The following is a 19139-nucleotide window of genomic DNA, read 5'->3' as shown; positions in this document are numbered from 1 at the left end:
GAGGAACCCTTTGCCTTTTTGAAATTAAACACTAGAACAAGTCTACATTTAGGTTGATTTTATTATCCTTTAAGAACTGTTTGTAACATTTTACAAATCTTCAGACTGTCCAAGAAATAGAGTAACAGCAGTAAGAACACCAAAAGGATTGTTCTACAGTGAGCGAAGACAGAGGAAAAAAAAAAGGACACACCTGGGAACAAGGGGCAAGACGTTAGCTCTAGATCTGAAGTCGGAAACAAGTAGACCTCTCTATGACGTCCACACACAACCAGGGGTAACTCAAGCCGTAGAAACAAATATAGAGTTTTGAGCTCTACCTTCCTGGGAAGGTTCAAAAGACAACATTCGACTTCCAAATGTGTAAAACCCTGTAATGGCTGTCGAGAGTGGAGGATTCAAATCCATAGAAACTGTCCTGACAGTAACTGCCAAAGCAAAGCTGAGCTCCTGTTCCTCCATCTTTGTAGTCTTTGTGGCTTACTGTGAATTATAAAAGGGCACGATCCTTATTCAACTGCAGAAAGTCATAGAAATGGGTTCTATAAAGTTCCAAGGTCATGTGTATTCAAAACTGCATAGTTGTGCTTTAGGAAATGAGTCTATTGGCTAATTGATAGCTTTGCCTTCAAGATATATCCAAACTATGTACAAAGGAGCCACAAATGTCAACAATTTGTAACCAAAAGTCTCTAGTTTACGTATGCAAAAGTCTGCATTGGCTTTCAATTTAAAAATTTAAGAAAGTAGTGAGTCATGTTGGTTTATCACTTGGGTTAAGAAAAAGTAGATGGCTTTAGCTTTTTAACAAGAATTGTGAGCAGCTGTCAATTAAGAGGTCACATGCCTCTGAGTAGGAAAGATAAACTGCCTAGCATTCTCAATCAAAAACAGCATTGATTGCAGTGGGTTTTTTTTTTTTAAAGTATTTTGTAAAATTAAAATCCTATAAAAGCCCTTAGGATACCTCATCTCATTTCCCTTAGTTAAGAATGAGCGAAGTCACTGTCATACTTGGGCCATATACTCACATGTTTATATGTTATTTCATTGCCCAGTTGAGACATGAAACCCTTTTAAAGGTGAGGATATACACTTACGGTGTTGAGCAGGTGCAGCATTTAACTATACAGTTCCTAACCCCATTCCAACATAAGCAATTTATCAGCATCTTGTGGATTTGAAAAACGACACACAAAAGAAAATGTTACATGCAGAATTCCTTGTTCCAACGTGAAACACTAGGTCTAAGTTTCTTAATAACTGCACATCTGTTTAATTTGGTTAACAAAATGTACACAGAAGAAAGATGTTATTAATCCTCCTAATGCAAGTCTGAGACAAAGGCACTTCCACAGAGCACTAACTCCTTAAACCTCTCCAAGTCATCTTTGTTCACGTTCATGCTGTGTGTGATCTATTTCTGTGTAGAACCAATAAAAAGCCTTCTCCAAAAGTAAGCTCTATCACTCTGCCCCCCGTAGTAAGCCTATGTCCTACCCAAACATGTAAGGAGAGGGGTAACGTACAAGAAACATGGGCAACGGCCTCTGCATTCTTTGGGGTAAATGCTGAAAGCCACGAGAGTTAAGACAGACATTTCAGAAGTGATCATAGCAAAAACTGGCTGTCGGTTGTCTTGGGGAGAAAAGCTGTTGACTTCCATTGTCTAACTTTCTACCGTTTTACAAAGTTTGGGTGTCTGTTTTCATTTCCTCAATCTTATTTACATGGTTTGAATTTGCTCATATGGTAGGGGGTGGGAAGATCCATTTCTCCCCCTCCCCCTGCCCCAAAGAAAAAAGAGAGCTGCTGCAAAAATGTGTCCTCGTGAAGAATTTTAAGTCAAACAGGGTGGTTGATGACATCAGAGAGCTTTTCGGTTTAGGAGAGTTGAGGACCCGTCATGGAAAACAGCTCCTGAGTTCGCACCGAGAGAACAGTAACAAGGCTACTGAACAGAACAGAACAAGTAACAGACACACTAACAAGGCTGCAGGACACTGGGGACCAGGAGCACGGCCCCTGGAATCCCAGACTCTTCTTCAACATCGTTTCAAGGTGGCAACGTTTAGCAATGGAACTCAAAGCCTGGAGTTTTTTTTTTTTTTTTTAATATCAGGAAATTGGTCTTTTTTTTTTTTTTTCCTAGCCTTTAGGGACTCCTGAACCTCAAAGTCAAAGCCTCCTCCCAGCTGGCTACTAAGGTCACCTCATTTGAAACAAAAAGACAGTATCAGAGTTTTCATTTCTCAGATTTCTACACAAGTCAACAGCTTATTTACGCTATAAACCTATATCCCCAAACAACCAGAATTGGGTCTTGTTATCTAATGAACTGGGGGGTGGGGGGTGTTCCTGCCCGTGTTATAGGAGCACAGGATTTTACTCTGGTGTTGACAATCCACAAGCCATCAATCTTAAAAAGGGAAATTCTGTTTGGTCTTTAACATCCATACAAACATTTAGCGAGTCGTTGTGAGCATAGGCGGGAAAGGGCATCACAGTCACAATGGGCGAGGATGAAGAAGCAGCCTGCTTTTCTAAGACCAAGGCAGACACAAGATTTAGAAAAGCAACTTTAGAACACATTTCACAGCTGTATTCTTAAGAGCCCGTACCAGATGGCAAACTGAGCAACATTTTCAGATAACATCTTTACATTGTTTTGCATTTTGATAACTTCATCACCTAAAAAACAATGGAAAAGAAAGAGAGAGAGAGAGAGAGAGAGAGAGAAACAGGCCAGAGAAAACATTTCCGATTTTCGAGTTTACCATCCACTTTGCTTGAGATGTCTCTATGGCCCACGAGATTACTCAGTCCCAGCTTCCTAAGAAATTCACACTGCAATTTACAAGAAGCAAGAACACACACCACGAGACTACAGAGTACACGGCCCCGCCCCGCTCTCACAGTCAGTTTATGGGAATCAGTGGGCGTTCCTCTCGTTTCTTCCAGATGTTAGTCTTGCTGTCTCTTTTGGCTAGTGGCGGTGGCCGGCCCCTTTTTTTAGTGGGAGATGTGTTGGCTTCGAAATCTTCCAGGGTGCTTTTCCTTCCCGGAGACTCTTCCCCAGGGCGCTCGACGATGACCCCGCCCCCTCCATCGAAGATGTGCCTCAAGGCGGGATCCTCTGGGGAGCAGACAGTGGTTCCGCTCTCGCTGCCGCTCAGGTCTAAGTCTTCCAGGTACAGGATCTTGGGCTGGTGCATGCTCTTGATGAACGTTTTCTCCCTCTCCAGCCTTCTGCTCGACTGGTGCTCGTTCATATCCACCCCAGAGTCTAGACTCGTCTCATTGCTCTGGGTTCTCTTGCCTTTCTTGAGGTCTATGAAGGAGTGTCTCACCTGGGCCACAGGCTTTCCGTCAAGAGACACAAACCAAGCCCTGGGATGCGGAGAGGGCTTGCCTTTGGACAGCTCCAGGAGGGTCTGCTCTGAAATCCCTTGAAGTTCCGACGAAAAGGGGGTCATTACGACAGCTTCGTTTAGAGTTCCAGGGACAGACACCGACTCCAACAAGCTGTTGGAGTATCGGCTCCAGTCTGAGGTCTGGGATGGCAGGCTCTGCTGACCCTCGAGGACAATGTCTTCCTCTCTGGCGTCTGGCGCCTGGACGTGAGAATGCATTGGCATTTTGGGCAGTGTTTGTGTAAAGTTCTCTCTGTTCACCGGTTCCATCAGCTGGCCATAGACTAACTGTCCCTTTCTCGGAAGAGTGGCAGACTTGGCGGCATGTGACTGCTCTGTCATGGAGAAAAGGTCAGACGTCTGAAGGATGGCAATGGGCTGGCTGTAAATGTGCATGAGCTGCTCGGGAAGGTGCGACCGCCCGTACACCTCTCCGCTCCCTGTCACATACCTCTTCTCCTGAGCGTCACTCAGCGATGGAGAGAGGTTGTTGTTAAGATGTTTAGGCTGTTTGCTCCCTATACTTGGCTCAGAAGACTGTGTTGGGTTTCTCGAATAATTATTGTGACTGACTGACAGATAGGAGACATCTTCATTGTAGATTTTGAAATTGTCCCGAGTTTTCACCATGGGAATTCTTTCTTCTGCCTCTGTCTTTGTGGTCTCCTTTTTCTGGGGACTGTAGGAGGAAGTTTTGGAATTAAACAACTGTGTTTTACCCTCGGCCTTCAATGCGGCTTTGACTGAACTGATATGATGTATGTGTGTTGTTGATGTGGTCTGATCTCTCTTGAGGATCTCAAGCTTAGTGATGTTTCTTTCTCTTTTCTGTGGTGTTCCACACTTCCCCCTAGAGTAGAAAAAGAAAAGGCAAAAGATACTCAGAGTTACAATCTATAACTTTCATCAAAGAGAGGTATACCAAAATATACAAATGCATATCTGATGATGTTATTAGAATACAATTGTTTTACATATACTGAAGTCTAAGTAATTTATTTCTTTGTGAGTTTTAAATTTGTATTCATGTGGATGTATGTTCCCATGTTCATGTCTGAGCCCTAGAGTTGGAGTTATGGAAGGATATGAGTCCTGGGCACAGAGCTTGGGTGCTTCGGAAGAGCAAGTGGGCTTTTCGTTTGCTTTTTATTTTGTTGTTGCTGACGATAGATTCTCCTCTCCTACAGTGCATCCCACCAGTTTCTCCTCTCTCCACTCCTCCCTGCTCCCCCCTACCCCCCAAACAGATCCACTCCCCCTACTTTAGAAAATAGCAGGCCTCTAAGAGACAACCGTGACAGAGCAAGATACAGTAAGACAAGGCAAAAGCCCTCATAGAGGCTGGACAAGACAAACCAGTAGGAGGGGAAGGGTCCCAAGAGAAGGCAAAGGAGTCAGAGACACCGCCGTCCCCACTGTTGAAAATTTAACAAAAACCCCAAGGTAACAACCAGAACAGACACACAGAGGACGTCGCGCAGACCCGCGCACGGCCAGCCAGCCTCAGTAAAAGCAAGTATTTTTAACCAATTAGCCACCGCTCCAGCTCCTAAACAATTATTTATATAAATGAACTTTATGGTGCACATAATATACTGAAGATGCTATTATTTGACAGCTCTGTGTCTACACATAGAGATGAATGCTGTTCTTACCTGCAATAACAAAGCAGTACAGCAAAAAATCCAATGATGATGACGATTGTCCCCCCTAATATGGCTGTCAGGAACACTGTGTGGTAGGCAGTGATGTCTTGGAAATCTTCCTTTATACCTGAATCTGCATGAGCCAATGGAAACACAGAAAAATAGAGCGTATTATTTTTGGGCTAGACTTTTAGCTGTCTTACCCTGGGTGAGACAGACTGAGTATGTGTGTTTACTTCTATTGGTTTGTTTCCTTCCTGTGGTGGATTTCTGTGAGTCGGGTACACCGTGGCATTAATCAACTGACCTGCTTTGACCAGTGAATTCTGCATGACTACCGGAATAGCTTCCTCTGAAGTACCACTTGCCTCCTGACACTTAACCTTTATCCGACTTAACGCCAGGCATTCGGATCACTTAAAACTGTGTGTTCAGCCTGTTTCCCTTTGACTTGCCTTTAAGAAAACAATGTAACCATTCTCACTATGACCTGGCATTCCAGAGTGGTTTACTTTGACAGAATAAACTGAACGCATAGCTTTAATCTCAGGTCATTTTCCCGCCTCTTTGTGACTCTCCCATGCCCGGACACAAAATAATGTATATTCGTTGTGTTATTCATTTTTCTGAAAGTGGTCACTATGTTAAAAGCAACCTCAAAGAAAGCATTTGCCATACATGTTGGAAGCTACACGTGGCTATAGAATGACAGCATCTATGAGAAGGTTGATGGCATCTGTTTGCAGTTTCCAGTGTTACTTGGGGTCTGTGGATTCTTCCCTAGTAAATGCTGGTTAAAAAAAAAAAAATTAAGACAAAAGATTCCTCACTTCTTTCCCATGCCATATTTTCTGTACTATGTAATAAATATAGAACAAATCCCTTTGTTAGAATCAGACAGAGGATACAGGTAGAACAGTGGAGATCCCAAAATTGGGGTCACTTTTGGTTTAAACTACTCCAAGAGGAAGAACCTTTTTCTTTCATGTAGCATCAAAGCACGTTATGTGACTCATGTATCTTGCTAAGGCACTCTGACATGTGACGTCTGTCATCCCACATTTCCCAGAATGCTTCAACCTGAGTCCTAAAATAACCATGCCAGGCCCTAGAGCAGAGCATCCAACCCCAGACACACAGGTAATAAAAGTCAAATACACAACGTAGCCATGGAAACGGCTGACTGTATCACAGCACCTTGCTCTTGCAGAACTGGTTGCTGCCTGTGAGACACTTCGACAATAAAACCCTAAAAAGTGTGGCCCCACCTTCCAAGCCCTAGAACGACCATCAAAGAAAGTATTTCGGGAAGTTACGAAACTGGGAACCCAAGCTATGCGGCAGCAAAATACAAACTATAACTACAAAATTCTTGAATATAATTGATATAATTCTTGAATATAACTTGAATCAGAATGACAGCCAGGTGGATTGAACCAATCCAGCCTCCAGCATGTGAAAGGGTGTTTCTCTACTCAGGAAGGTTTGGCAGGTGTTGTCTGTCTGTCTGTCTGTCTGATTAGTTGGTTGGTTGCTTTTTCAGGAGGCAAGGTTACACTCAGGCTGTTCTGAAACTGGCTATGTAGACCAAGCTGGCTTTGAGCTCACAGAGACCTGCACCTGCCTCCCAAGTGCTAGGAATAAAGGCACCACTACGCCTAGCTTTATTTAGCTATTTATTTACTTATTATTTAGGAAGATGTGATGGATTGGATACAGATTTTTTTTTCATTTTTAAGACATTTACTGGCTGTGACAAATGTGGAGTTTCCATAAGTCCAAGCTGTCCACGTAACTTGAGACCACGTTAAGTACTTTGTGCTAGAACAGCATAAATTATCCCTATCGAATAGTGGAGAATGTCCGCCTGGTTCTAGCCACCTTCTGTTCAACCTGTCAAGTCAGCGGCCATTCCGTGTATCATCTATCTGCTCTTTCAAAACAGTCTGGAGACACTATTACCCAACAGTCTTTCCTCTCATGTCCCCAAGCCTCCTTAAAAACATCAGGCATCATGTGGAGATAGACCTGAAAGGGCTAGAGTCGGTGTCAGCCACCAGGGGAGGACAGTAAAGTCAGCTCTGGAGCTGCAGAGGTGTGGTCTGCCTTCACCGGCTCCTCATCCTTCCCCGGGACCCTGCAAACTCCACATATGGTCTCCACCTTCTAAGAAATCACTCAGCGTGTCTCTATTTCTTATAGTCAGAGGCTCTGAGCTGCGAAGAATTAATTCATAAAAACATAAACTTAGAAAATACTTGAACAAACTTAGGATCGTCAAAGATTAACCAGAAATGACAGTAAGAGACAGCGCTCATGGAGCTTTAATTAATTAAGAATTAATTCTTTGGCTATGTATACAAGAAAAAGATGAGCTATGTCAGGTTCCATTCACCTTGTATATGACAATGCTTAGTGTAAGCTGAGGGCTTTTATCATCTTCAGCATGCTGTGTGATTTGAAATGCTGTGCTATGAAATAATTTGTTTCATTTTTACAGTACCTAGCGTGCCGGGGGATGGAGCTGCTATCCAGTAGCCCAAATGTGGTGCGTCATAGGTCCAAACCAAGTGACTGTTATGCTGCTTGACTGTTCCCCAGCCATGATGCACCCAAGCACCTAAAACACACAGCAGGTGGGAAACAACAGTTACAGTCTGACTCCTGAGAGCTAAGGTATAAAACCGGGAGACCGCAGGTAGTCATGCAAAGAATACAGACCATTTCAGAAATTACAAATACCAGGATACCAAACATGTCAGGTGAAAATACTAAATATCACATCATACTCACAATACATACATAATAATATAATGTGAATTATTCACCATGATCAAAAAACGTAAAACCATTATAGCAAAACTCAACTTTTGGTCCCTGAGATACCTTTTCAGGAATGTATCAAACAAAATTAATAAACATGATCAATTAGAAGAAAATTCAAATTTAAAGCTCAGATGTAGAGTGTTTGAATCCTGGAGTTTAATCGCCATCGAGAGATGTTTAACGAGAAAAACAAATCCCAATTCCTTGACAGGTAGCAATTTATCACTTGTCCTGAGACTGTGGCTAAACTCAGCCTGTATTTTGTGGCCGTATCCCTTTAAGAACCGTTACTGATAGTTCCTCCAGAATGATGCCTTTTCTGTCCCAGAGCTGCATCTATGAATCAGACTTCACACACAGTCTTCAACAAGATGCCCGAAACTAAAGCTGTTCGCTTCAGGTGCGTTGCTGCAACTGGGAAGCAAACCCTGTCCTGATCTTACTTCCAATGGAGAATAGATCCAGGGGGAAGGATTAAATGACCCAAACCACAGTAGCACCAGAGACCAGGTGAGCATAGAGTTGACGCCCCTCGGTCCCATTTGGGGTCCAGTGTCTTCCTTCAAACGCACTTCATCTAACCCACTCCCACTCAAGAATACACCGCCCCACACTCGGTTTATAAAAGCTCACACTGTCTCTGAACTTGGAGATGGTTGTCTACTCCAGTGAAACTTCATCACCCACACTAGAACGAATTCAGTAAGACCTAAGGTTTGATAAAATGCTGTGTACAAATAGCTAACAGTTACTTTAAGCTCTGTATATACTGGCATTTCGGCTTATTATGCACAAAGTTTAAAATGTGTAAACTATCCTTCATTCACACATTTGTACACAGTCGTGGCATACAGAAAAATGTCACAGAAATTCAAAGTGTGTAACATAAAACAGCATTTCCATCACCTCATGCGCACATCAATCACATTTATATGACAGGGGTCTCTGAGCTCCTCCCGTTATCTTGGAGCATATCAGAAATTATTACAGATGGAACACTAAAGCGAATTCCTCCGTGTTTTGTAGCCTCCGGCCCCGTGGAGGGGTTACTGGAGCATTGTTTACAATAGCCGATAGATAAATTCAACCAAGATGTCCGCCAAGGGGTAAATAAAATGAATCTATATGGGGTTAATTTAGCCTCCACCCCTCCCTTACTGCAGCTTCCCTACCATGATGGATTATACTCATTTTGGCTAGCAGCCAAAATAAAGCCCCTCTCCCTTAAGTTGCTTTAGTCAGGGTATTTTATTACAGTTGGGGAAAGCAACCAAGACAAAATATTAGCATCATTCCCCTCGCAAACTTATTTACTGGTCCCCAGTGGGGCCAGTTATGGCCCTTAACAAACCGTACAAAATGATAATGTTAGTGAAGAATCTAGATTCCTGTCAGACTCTAAAATCAAATAGCCAAGTGTCTGAAAGAAAACTGTCCCAATGGTTTTCTCTTAGTCGCCATACCTATGTTCATATTAAAGGTCCAGGCGGGTATCCGATCTCCTGTGTTTACATTACTTGTATGTAGGAGAGGAAGAGAAACATGGATGGAGCCGTCCACCTTCAGTTCTTTTCCCCCAGAATATATCTTCACACATATTGCAGCAAGAGGCGTCAACTCAATGTTTTCCAAACCTAAAAGAGAAGAAAAAGTATCAAAACGATGTCCGAGCAGACGTTTCATCTGCATCACGAACTGTTACGTTTCTAAAATTTGTTTTCCTCTACTCCATGGCTGTCCGCTCTGGCTCTGTTGGATGTACGTTAAGATTTTAAAAACACCACTCCGAAGTATTTCATGAGTAAGTGTTGGCTGACAGTGTCACACCGAGAAATCAGACTATGATCTAGTTCTCTCGGGATCATCTGATTTAAGGACACTGGAATTCAAGCGACTCCCAGTGCAGTGACACAGCCCCCTAGGTGTGATATACAAGCCTGATCATCTCAGTATGGTCCCTGACCCCCCAAACCTGTCTTCTGGCCTCCACAGGCATGCTGCTTTGAGTGCACACACTCTAATCCCGAAACCCCAACCGTAACCTTCTGAAACATTAAAAAAAAAAACCTTTAGACTCACAAGGGTCTGGAACCACGTGATCCGATAGAAGGGCTGCCAGTTGGCTTTTATAAAACGTCCAGACTTCTGGTGCACTGATGACATACCATGGGCAGGAAGCACATGTGACCAGGGGCACCAGGCTGGACGAGGCGGAGCAGTCCCCTTACAGGACGCCAAGTGTCTAAAGCAGTAGTTTGACGGGAAAGCTCATTGTGACCCTGCACAAGCCCCAGTTGTGTGTCAGCTCCCATAGGCCCACATAAGGGCAGAGCCTGCTTTAGAGACGAGGCAGTGCCTCTCAGTGACAGATGTGTGCAGTAGGGAACAGGCTTCTTACAGAACAGTGGGCCTCACCAGGCTGGGACCCTGATAGCATCAGGTCACCTATAATTTACCATACATAGTGATTGTTACACACACACACACACACACACACACACACACACACACACACACATATACATATACATACACATACACATACACATATACACATACTTTTGTTGCTTTCATTTCTAGATGTACCCAAAACAAACCAAAAATCTGACACAAGTGTTGTACTCAAAATTACAGAAGGCCTGAGGTAATTTCAAACAGTGTGGTTTCAGTTAGATTTACAAAGAATATTAGAGATGGAGTGACAAGTGCGGTTGTGTTTTTAACTAAAATTAAATACAAATCAAATATGTAATATTATGTATATAAATATTATCTGATGGAAAATGTACATGCTGCTGTTTCTTAGAAAGAAGATTGCATATTTTACAACTAGAGAAATACCTGATCGAAGGGTGACTCCGGTCGCATACAGGAAATTGTCCACCTTCAGAAACTGCTGTAGAACCGTTAGGTAGCCAGTCACGTTGCTGATATGATGGTTGTCAGGGAGCTTAATGTAGGCTTTGGAAAACTGAACACTTGGTTGAGATTTGGCATCTGGACAAAGGAAATCCCATTAACAACTGGAGAGAACATACGCATATCAAAAACAACATCTCGGGTCAGGACATTTTCTTTCAGAGGATGTGGTTGCAGTAATTCTGAGTTTCGCCATCTCACATCATGACCTGAAATTCGGACCTAACAAGCTTCCTTTTACATAGTGACTAATGAGCGCTTTGTTCCACAGTAGCATCGGTCTGTGCACCACAGATGAGCCACTGATGTGCACACGGATACGTGCAAGGGGCGTGCATAAAGCAGAAGTTGTGGGAAAATGTCAGTGTACTCCAAATAATGCGAAATGAGCTAACATGTGTGCCTTCTAGATTCTAAACACCTCCAGACTCCGGTGCGTGACTCTGCTGCCCAGAATGTCTTCGTGGTTCTCAGGGAAACATACACTGACCATCCTCAGCCTGCATGCGGATGAGTCTATAACGTGTGATGGTGTGTGTGTCAGAATGGGCCAAGCCCAATCGAGCATTTTGTTCATGCTTAACAATGGGCCTCGTCCCAAGCACAAGCCTTGTGGGGCGAGGATGCTGGGATGCAGAACTGAAGGCTTGCTTTGCTTCCCTAGGGTTCCATCACGGAACCCAACATGGGAGCTCGTTTGAAAATGGAGGCGATGCTCACGGAGTTGAGAAGTGAAGAAAGAAAACTATTTTTTGATTATTTCAACTTGAGTCCTTCTGATTAAATTATGCCTGAAGTTGACCAGGCTTTGTAGAAGAAAAAAAATGCCTCCTCTGGGCCACATGCTGAAATGGGTAGGGGCCTCTGTCAGAAAGCCACACAGTAGTTTTTAAAAGTCTTCCAAATGCCAGATCCCAGACATAGACAGCACTTCACTGCAATGGTACTGAACTGACTCTCTTCTGATGCTTATCAGTTGAGAACTCAGTGGCATATTGATCTTTCTATAACCAACACAATTTAATAAGCCCAGGATCAATTCCAAAATTAAAATGGAAAATTAGCAGATATATTACCTTTGACCTTGGACTTTTTTATATGCTAACCTAAGAAATGAAATTTTACAAGTATGTGGCTAAAGATACAAACCTCTTACAAGTAAAGACGTGTGCATCCTGTGTAAACTGTCTGCATTTTCTCAGAAAGGTATCTGATTGCTTCTGTCCTCTTGTCTACAGACACATCCACATATAGAACACACATCTATGATATAAACCAGATGCTCTCCTGGCGAAGCATTGCATGCATGTTAAGGAGAGAAGCAGGTGTTTTATGGAGAGCTGTGACATCAGAAACATCTGCATCTAGTTCCATGACAGCCCGGGCAGCAGGCAACTGGGCGGCTCTGCAGCGATGTGTCTCCTGTTGACTCTCTAATCTACACACAACTCCATGTGTCTCCTGTTGACTCTCTAATCTACACACAACTCCATGTGTCTCCTGTTGACTTCCTAATCTGCACACAACTCCATGTGTCTCCTGTTGACTCTCTAATCTACACACAACTCCATGTGTCTCCTGTTGACTCTCTAATCTACACACAACTCCATGTGTCTCCTGTTGACTTCCTAATCTGCACACAACTCCATGTGTCTCCTGTTGACTCTCTAATCTACACACAACTCCATGTGTCTCCTGTTGACTCTCTAATCTACACACAACTCCATGTGTCTCCTGTTGACTTCCTAATCTGCACACAACTCCATGTGTCTCCAGTTGACTCTATAATCTACACACAACTCCATGTGTCTCCTGTTGACTCTCTAATCTACACACAACTCCATGGCAAACGCATGAATACCAAGTGCTTTAACATCTAGGGAAAGAGGCTTACGTGGTAAGACACTCCAAGATGACTAACCCCAAATTCAAGTCCTACCAAGTACTGTTTTCTTATTTAATCCATCAGAAATTCATAGATCAGCTTCTACAGGAGATTTTCCACAAGCAGTTCAGGCCATGCCCCTCCTAACAGACGAGAACTTCCTGTCTTCCGGTTTTGTCCATTACGTCAGAGCTGAACATTGGCTTACCAATACACGTCAAATAAAATGGTTGTAATTCACAAGAGCATTATGCAGCATGTGCCCAAAAAGAGACACAATGGCTAAGCTTCTATACACCAACTAAAGGACACATGGAGGTAAAGGAGGCTTTTTGCACTCTTTCTTGTGGACATTCAAGCACCAATATCCAAGATGAGGGCTGTAGAAGATCCTAAACCCCCCAGTCACAGGCCTCTCCCACATTAGCAGCCAGACTCACCAGGGAGGAACAGAAGGACAGTGTGTAGTTAGGAGCCTGAGACTGGGAGAAATGGGTTCTGACCTTATGGAGCCCATGTTTAATCCATACTAAAGCTAATGTCTAATACACAAAAATGTAGTGTTATAATAAGACAAGAACTAGTTTTGATCAGCTTTCCTTCAATGCCCAACTTGGACTTTTGCCAACTTACAATCAACCCTGATTCTCTTATAATAATAGTCACTCTAAGGACATCCTTCTTCAAAGCATCGCACACTTACCAGCTAATTTTCCAGTAATCAAAATGGTGTCTTCGAAGAGCCATATGTTTGCTTGGCTCTGCGGGAACAGCGAAAGCGTAACCGAAGAGTATACTGTGAAACAGGGCAACACAGGCGACATGTTTAATGTAGGGGAAACTGAGGCAGGTATAGTTCTGTCACGGTGTTTCTCAAAAACGTTTGTATACCCAGAGGACTCTCTATCCATGTACACTGCAGCTCTATTCGTAATAGCCAGAAAGCGGAAATGGCTTAATGGTCCACCGACTGATGGATGGATAACAAAAAGAGGGGTACGTCTACACAATGGAGTATTATCCCACTGCTAAGGAAAAGGAAACTTGCTAGTAAATTGCTGGAGAGGGCTAGAAACAGTCATCCTGAGTGAGGTTACCCAGAGCCAGAGAGATGAATACCGCATGGTTTCTCTTACATGTGGATGCTTGGATGTAAAGCTTTCTATGCATGTGTGCTCCAGTTAAACCACCCCAGAGGCTATGTACCCAGTAAGGGTCCGAGGCAGAGGATGTGGCCTTCTATGTAAAGGGAAGGAGAACATAGTTCAAAGAGATAAGGAGAAACTCCACTAGGATTAGGTGGGGGAGGGGTGAGAGTGGCGTGCAGGGACTATGAGGAGGGATGCTGACGGTACTACTCCCGCACAGGCTTCCTAAAATATATCCATATATGAGAGAAATGTAAATGGACAGGCGATACCCCAACTGGACATTTTATGTCACTAAGTAAATCCCTCAGCCCAGGGAATAGGTTACATCTTGTTGCGTCATTGGACAAAGAGGTCCCATAAATCCCCACTCCCAAACATCGCAGGCAGTTGCCAAGGCTACTGGTTATTGTCACATCCTAATGGTAAAAGCCCTGTTGCTGGAGACATCACACACTTATGTCATCGAATGCGGGGAAATCTAGCTGATGACCAACCAGAAGCTCTACCCCTACGGACTATGACTCATGATGCCGGAAGTACTCCGCACAGGGCTAGAGGAGAGGGATAATCAGTATCACCCAGCATCTGAGACCTACAGCAGGGACTTGTCTGCAAGACAGACTGCTGTCACAGTGCCCCAAATATTGCTGGACTAACCAATCACTCTATTGAAGTTAAGGCTCATTCCATGAAATGGAACCATCCCTGACATTGCTAAGGTGACCAAGTACCTGAGGCTAAAGAGATCATGGGCCGTAAGGAAAACCTACTACGATCGTTCTACTACTGGGACACGTAATACAATGACTGCTAATGGCCTATCACTAGACCCATAGATCAGTGCCTCAGTCAACCCTCATCGAAGAAGGGTCTCGCAGGAAAGGAGAATTACCACAGGCATCCACAACTGGTCAGTGTGCAAGCCTCGTGGAGATAAAGTAATTGTCTTCATGACTGCTATGATCTCAGGACTTTTGTCAACCTGAATTCTACCCACTGGGAAAAAACTATAATGTTAAAAAGTGGGATTTAGGGCTGGAGAGACGACTCAGTGGTTAAGAGCACTAACTGCTCCTCCAGAGGTCCTGAGTTCAAATCCCAGCAACCACATGGTGGCTCAAAACCATCTGTAATGCGATCTGATGCCCTCTGACACTGTACTCACATACATTAAATGAATGAATGAATGAATGAATAAATCTTTTTTTTAAAGTGGGATTTAGGGAGTAATAAATTAAGAAAGCAGAGACTTCATCGATGGAATCAGACTGCCTTAAAAACACTCCCCAAAGCTCTTTGTTCCATGTATGGACAAAGTGCAAAGGCAACACCTGTAGAAAAAAGCTCTACAATCACGAGCTCTCACACACAGTAGCCCACTGGCCTTTCCATCTTGGCTTTCCTCGCCTCCAGAACTGTATGGAATCTGTTACTTACAAGCCACACCCTCTGCAGTGTTTTGTTCTAACATCCCAGACAGACAGACAGCGTTCCTACAAGTTTTCCTTTCCTTCCCAGCATAGTATATGGGTTTGTCCTATGTGTTCTCATTTTCAGCTTAACGGACTTTCCACCAACATCTGTGAGTGCAGAACACCACCACAGTACTCACTTGGCATCCTTCCGGTTTTCCAAGGCAGAGGTGTCAGGACGTAGCCATCTTTGTAAGCAACGATGGTTAGGCTTAGTCCTAACTGATAGGGTACTTTGATCAGTACTGCCCCATTGCTCCTGGTCACTGCCGAGTTTGTCTTCGAGTAGTTAACAAACACCTCTACCACTGCTTGACTCAGGTACTGACGACTGATGATGTCATTTACCTGGACTTTCAGCATAAATACAGACACTGGAAACAGACAAACAAACTGAATAAGGTCGTGCTTAAAAATGTACGGCATTTTCACATTAAAATGTCATTCAATACTTCCACATGACAAGACAAAACTCTTGTCTTTTGACTTGGAGAATGTATGCATCAGCAGCTGCACGACAGGTTAGGTAGAGCAGCAAAGCTGCAAAATCCTCACCCTCCCAAGTCAGCCAGGTAGAGGGCAGAGGAGTGAGCACACCATTGTTATTCCAATGTTTCTCATTTAAAGGGAGAGCACTGAGCAGCTCTTACTTTGTCTGCTTTCAACTGACAGTTTTTTTTTTTAACAACTTTATTTTACAGAACAAAGATAAGTGTACAGATTTCAAGCATTTTTTGCGTAAAATTATACATTTTTATCAGTACATTTTTTTTCAGATTTCAACTGACAGTTTTAACACTAATTAAACACAGCCTTTCGAAGCGAGCTCCTGTATTTTTTTGTTAGCTGGTAGGCAAGGAGTGTGTTGCTGTTTTACGAAATATCACACAGAAACCTTTCTGAAAGTATCTATAAAAGAATCTTCCTTATCTACCTAAGATTTCATACGAATCTAAAGTGAAGACAGTGAGAATTACAGTCAGCCTGCTGAACTCTCTGGTCTCACTGTCAAGTACAGATCTGTATTGATTTACCCCGAGGCATCTAGGAGAGAGAGAGAGAGAGAGAGAGAGAGAGAGAGAGAGAGAGAGAGAGAGAGAGAGGAGGGAGGGAGGGAGGGAGGGAGGGAGGGAGGGAGGGAGGGAGGGAGGGAGGGAGGGAGGAGAGGGAGTGGAGGGAGGGACGGAGGGAGGGAGGGAGAGAGAGAGGGGAGGGAGAGAGAAAGAAAGAAAGAAAGAAAGAAAGAAAGGAAGGAAGGAAGGAAGGAAGGAAGGAAGGAAGGAAGAAAGGAAGAAAGGAAGGAAAAGAAAGACAGGAAGGAAGGAAAACTTCCCATGGAGGTACCTTTGGGAAGGACTACCACATCTTTGCCAAAGACGTTATTTTTCCCTGTAAGTGGGGACTGGAGCCAATCAGGATCCACTATGCCATTCCTCAGATATGTGACCACAGGTCTGTCACCCTTAAATCCAACGCTGGGACCCCTGGGAGAATAGCAATTGCTTTAAGGTCACAAAATGAAGTTAGCCCAGACATGTTTGACTATGGTCATGACTCTTGGTAGTAATTTTTTCCTACTATTAGAAAGTCACACCACACCCATCCCAGCACCTCTGTAAATACCTCCTTACGGACTGGCACTTACTTGCATAAATAAACTCATTTTTACAAAACATCCTTTTGTGAAGAAATCACGTCCGGTAAAAGGAAAACTCCTACCTAATGTTAACTACGCCACACTACTGCTACATGGTCACCATCAGACCTGATTATTCCAGCTGTGTTAAAACATGCCCTACAGTGATTTTGGACCATTTGAAATATAAACAGAGCTATTGAACAATTACTGCAGTTCGGCAGACTGAAAAGCAAAATAGTCCTCGTCCTCCACAGATCAAATACGATGGTGCACACCACTCTATTGTATCCCAAAGAACACAGTCATTACTGAGAACTTTAATTCCTTTTCTAAAATTATTTTATTGAATATTCTCTGTATTTACATTTCAAATGTACCCCCATTTCCCCCTCCCCCTCTTCTTGCTTCCATGAGGATGCTCCCTCTCCCAACCACCCTCTTCACCTCAGTGCCTTGGCATTTCAATACATGGGAAAAACTTGCCTTCACTGGACCGAAGGCCTCTCCTCCCATTGATGCCAGACACTGCTGTCTTCACTACATAAGCAACTGGAGACATGGGTCTCTCCATATGTGCTCAATGGTTGGTGTTTTAGTCCCTGGGAGTTCTGGACAGTTTGGTTGGTTGATAATTTTGTTCTTCCCATGAGTTGCAAACCCTTTCAGCTCCTTCAGTCCTTTCCCTAGCTCTTTCATTGGGGTCCCTGTTTTCAGTGAGATGGTTAGCTGCAAGTATCCTCAACTGTATCTGTATGACTCTGGCAGAGCCTCTGAGGGGCATCCATATCTGGTTCCTGCCAGTAAGCACTTCTTGGCATCAGCAATGGTGCTTGGGTTTGGTGGCTGCATATGGGATGGATCCCCAGGTGAGGCAGTCTCTGAATGATCTTTTCTTCAATCCCTGCTCCTCTATTTGTTCCTGTATTTCTTCCTGTGAGTGTTTTGCTCTTCCTTCTAAGAAAAACTGAGGCATTCACACTCTGGCCTTCCTTCTATTTGAGATTAGTAAGGTCTGTTGTCCCGCGCAACCGTCTCGCCTGCAAGAACGACGCGGCACACAAAATAGAATCCTTCTGCGGTAAACTTTATTGCTCTGGAAAACCAGTACTTGCTTCACGTGACGAAAAAGACGGAGAAAACCAAGAAATCCAAGGAGACGAACAGGACGAACAAGCTCCACGAGACGGCCGAAAACCAACGGGAGAAAGAGAGGAAGAAGAGAGGCAGAAGAGAGAGGCGCTATCCAGCCCGTCCCCTATAAAGGGATCAGTCCTTGCCTTGGACGCGGAGCCCCCTGATTGGTTGAGACTCAGCAGGCCCTATGACGCCACGGAAGAGGCGGAACTCATGAGGCGGAAAAGTTACCCAGCGTGTGCGCACATGGCTTGTTTACTGCTAACTCCAGCCAGATATCAGCGCCATCTTGTAATGGCGAATGCGTGGGAATGTGTGGGCGGCGCCCCACAGCCGGATATCAGCGCCATCTTGTAATGACGGAAGCGTGGGAATGTGTGGGCGGCGCTCCACAGTCTGTGAATTGTTTCATGGGTATTCAGACCTTTTGGGGGCTAGTATTCACTAGTCAGTGAGTGCATACCATGTGTGTTCTTTTGTGACTGGGATACCTCACTCAGGATGATAGTCTCTAGTCCCATCCATTTGCCAAGAAATTTCATTAAGTCACTGTTTCTAATAGCTGAGTAGTACTCCATTGTGTAAATGTAAAACAATTTCTGTATCCATTGCTCTGTTGAAGGACATCTAGGTTCTTTACAGCTTCTGGCTATTATAAATAAGGCTGATATGAACATTGTGGTGCATGTGTCCTTGTTAGATGTTGGATCGTCTTTTGGGTATATGCCAGGAGTAGAATAGCTTGGTTTTCAGGAAGTACTATGTCCAGTTTTCTGAGGAACTGCCAGAATGATTTCTAGAGTAGGTATACCAGCTTGCAATCCCACCAAAAACTGAGGAGTGTTCCTCTTTATACACATCAGCGCAAGCATCTGCTGTCACCTGAGTTTTTTATCTTAGCCATTCTGACACGTATGAGGTGGAATCTCAGGGTTGTTTTCCATTTCCCTGATAACTAGGGATGTTGAGCATTTATTTAGGTGCCTCTCGGCCATTCAGTATTCCTCAGTTGAGAATTTTTGTTTAGCTCTGTGCCCCATTTTTAAATAGGATT

The 19139-nt window shown here is 43.7% G+C and overlaps 1 protein-coding gene across 1 annotated transcript in view; it reads right to left on the bottom strand.

Moving 5' to 3' along the window:
• Nucleotides 1–2855: 2855 nt before the first annotated feature.
• FAM171B (family with sequence similarity 171 member B) overlaps nucleotides 2856–19139 on the bottom strand; it is a gene marked incomplete at its 5' end in the record, with an annotated part of 61107 nt that continues 44823 nt past the window's right edge. Inside the window, 7 exons of the mRNA XM_080927227.1 lie at nucleotides 2856–4263; nucleotides 5069–5192; nucleotides 7563–7679; nucleotides 9349–9519; nucleotides 10727–10882; nucleotides 13393–13485; nucleotides 15453–15686. Coding sequence (XP_080783353.1) covers nucleotides 2919–4263; nucleotides 5069–5192; nucleotides 7563–7679; nucleotides 9349–9519; nucleotides 10727–10882; nucleotides 13393–13485; nucleotides 15453–15686 — 2240 coding nt within the window. The 3' untranslated portion in view covers nucleotides 2856–2918. The remainder of the gene's footprint in view (nucleotides 4264–5068; nucleotides 5193–7562; nucleotides 7680–9348; nucleotides 9520–10726; nucleotides 10883–13392; nucleotides 13486–15452; nucleotides 15687–19139) is intronic.

The sequence above is a fragment of the Micromys minutus genome (genome assembly GCF_963924665.1).
Source record: "Micromys minutus genome assembly, chromosome: 13".
Classification (NCBI taxonomy): Eukaryota; Metazoa; Chordata; class Mammalia; order Rodentia; family Muridae; genus Micromys; species Micromys minutus.
The sequence above is the reverse complement of the archived record's forward strand: the minus strand, read 5'-3'. Positions and strand labels throughout refer to the sequence as shown.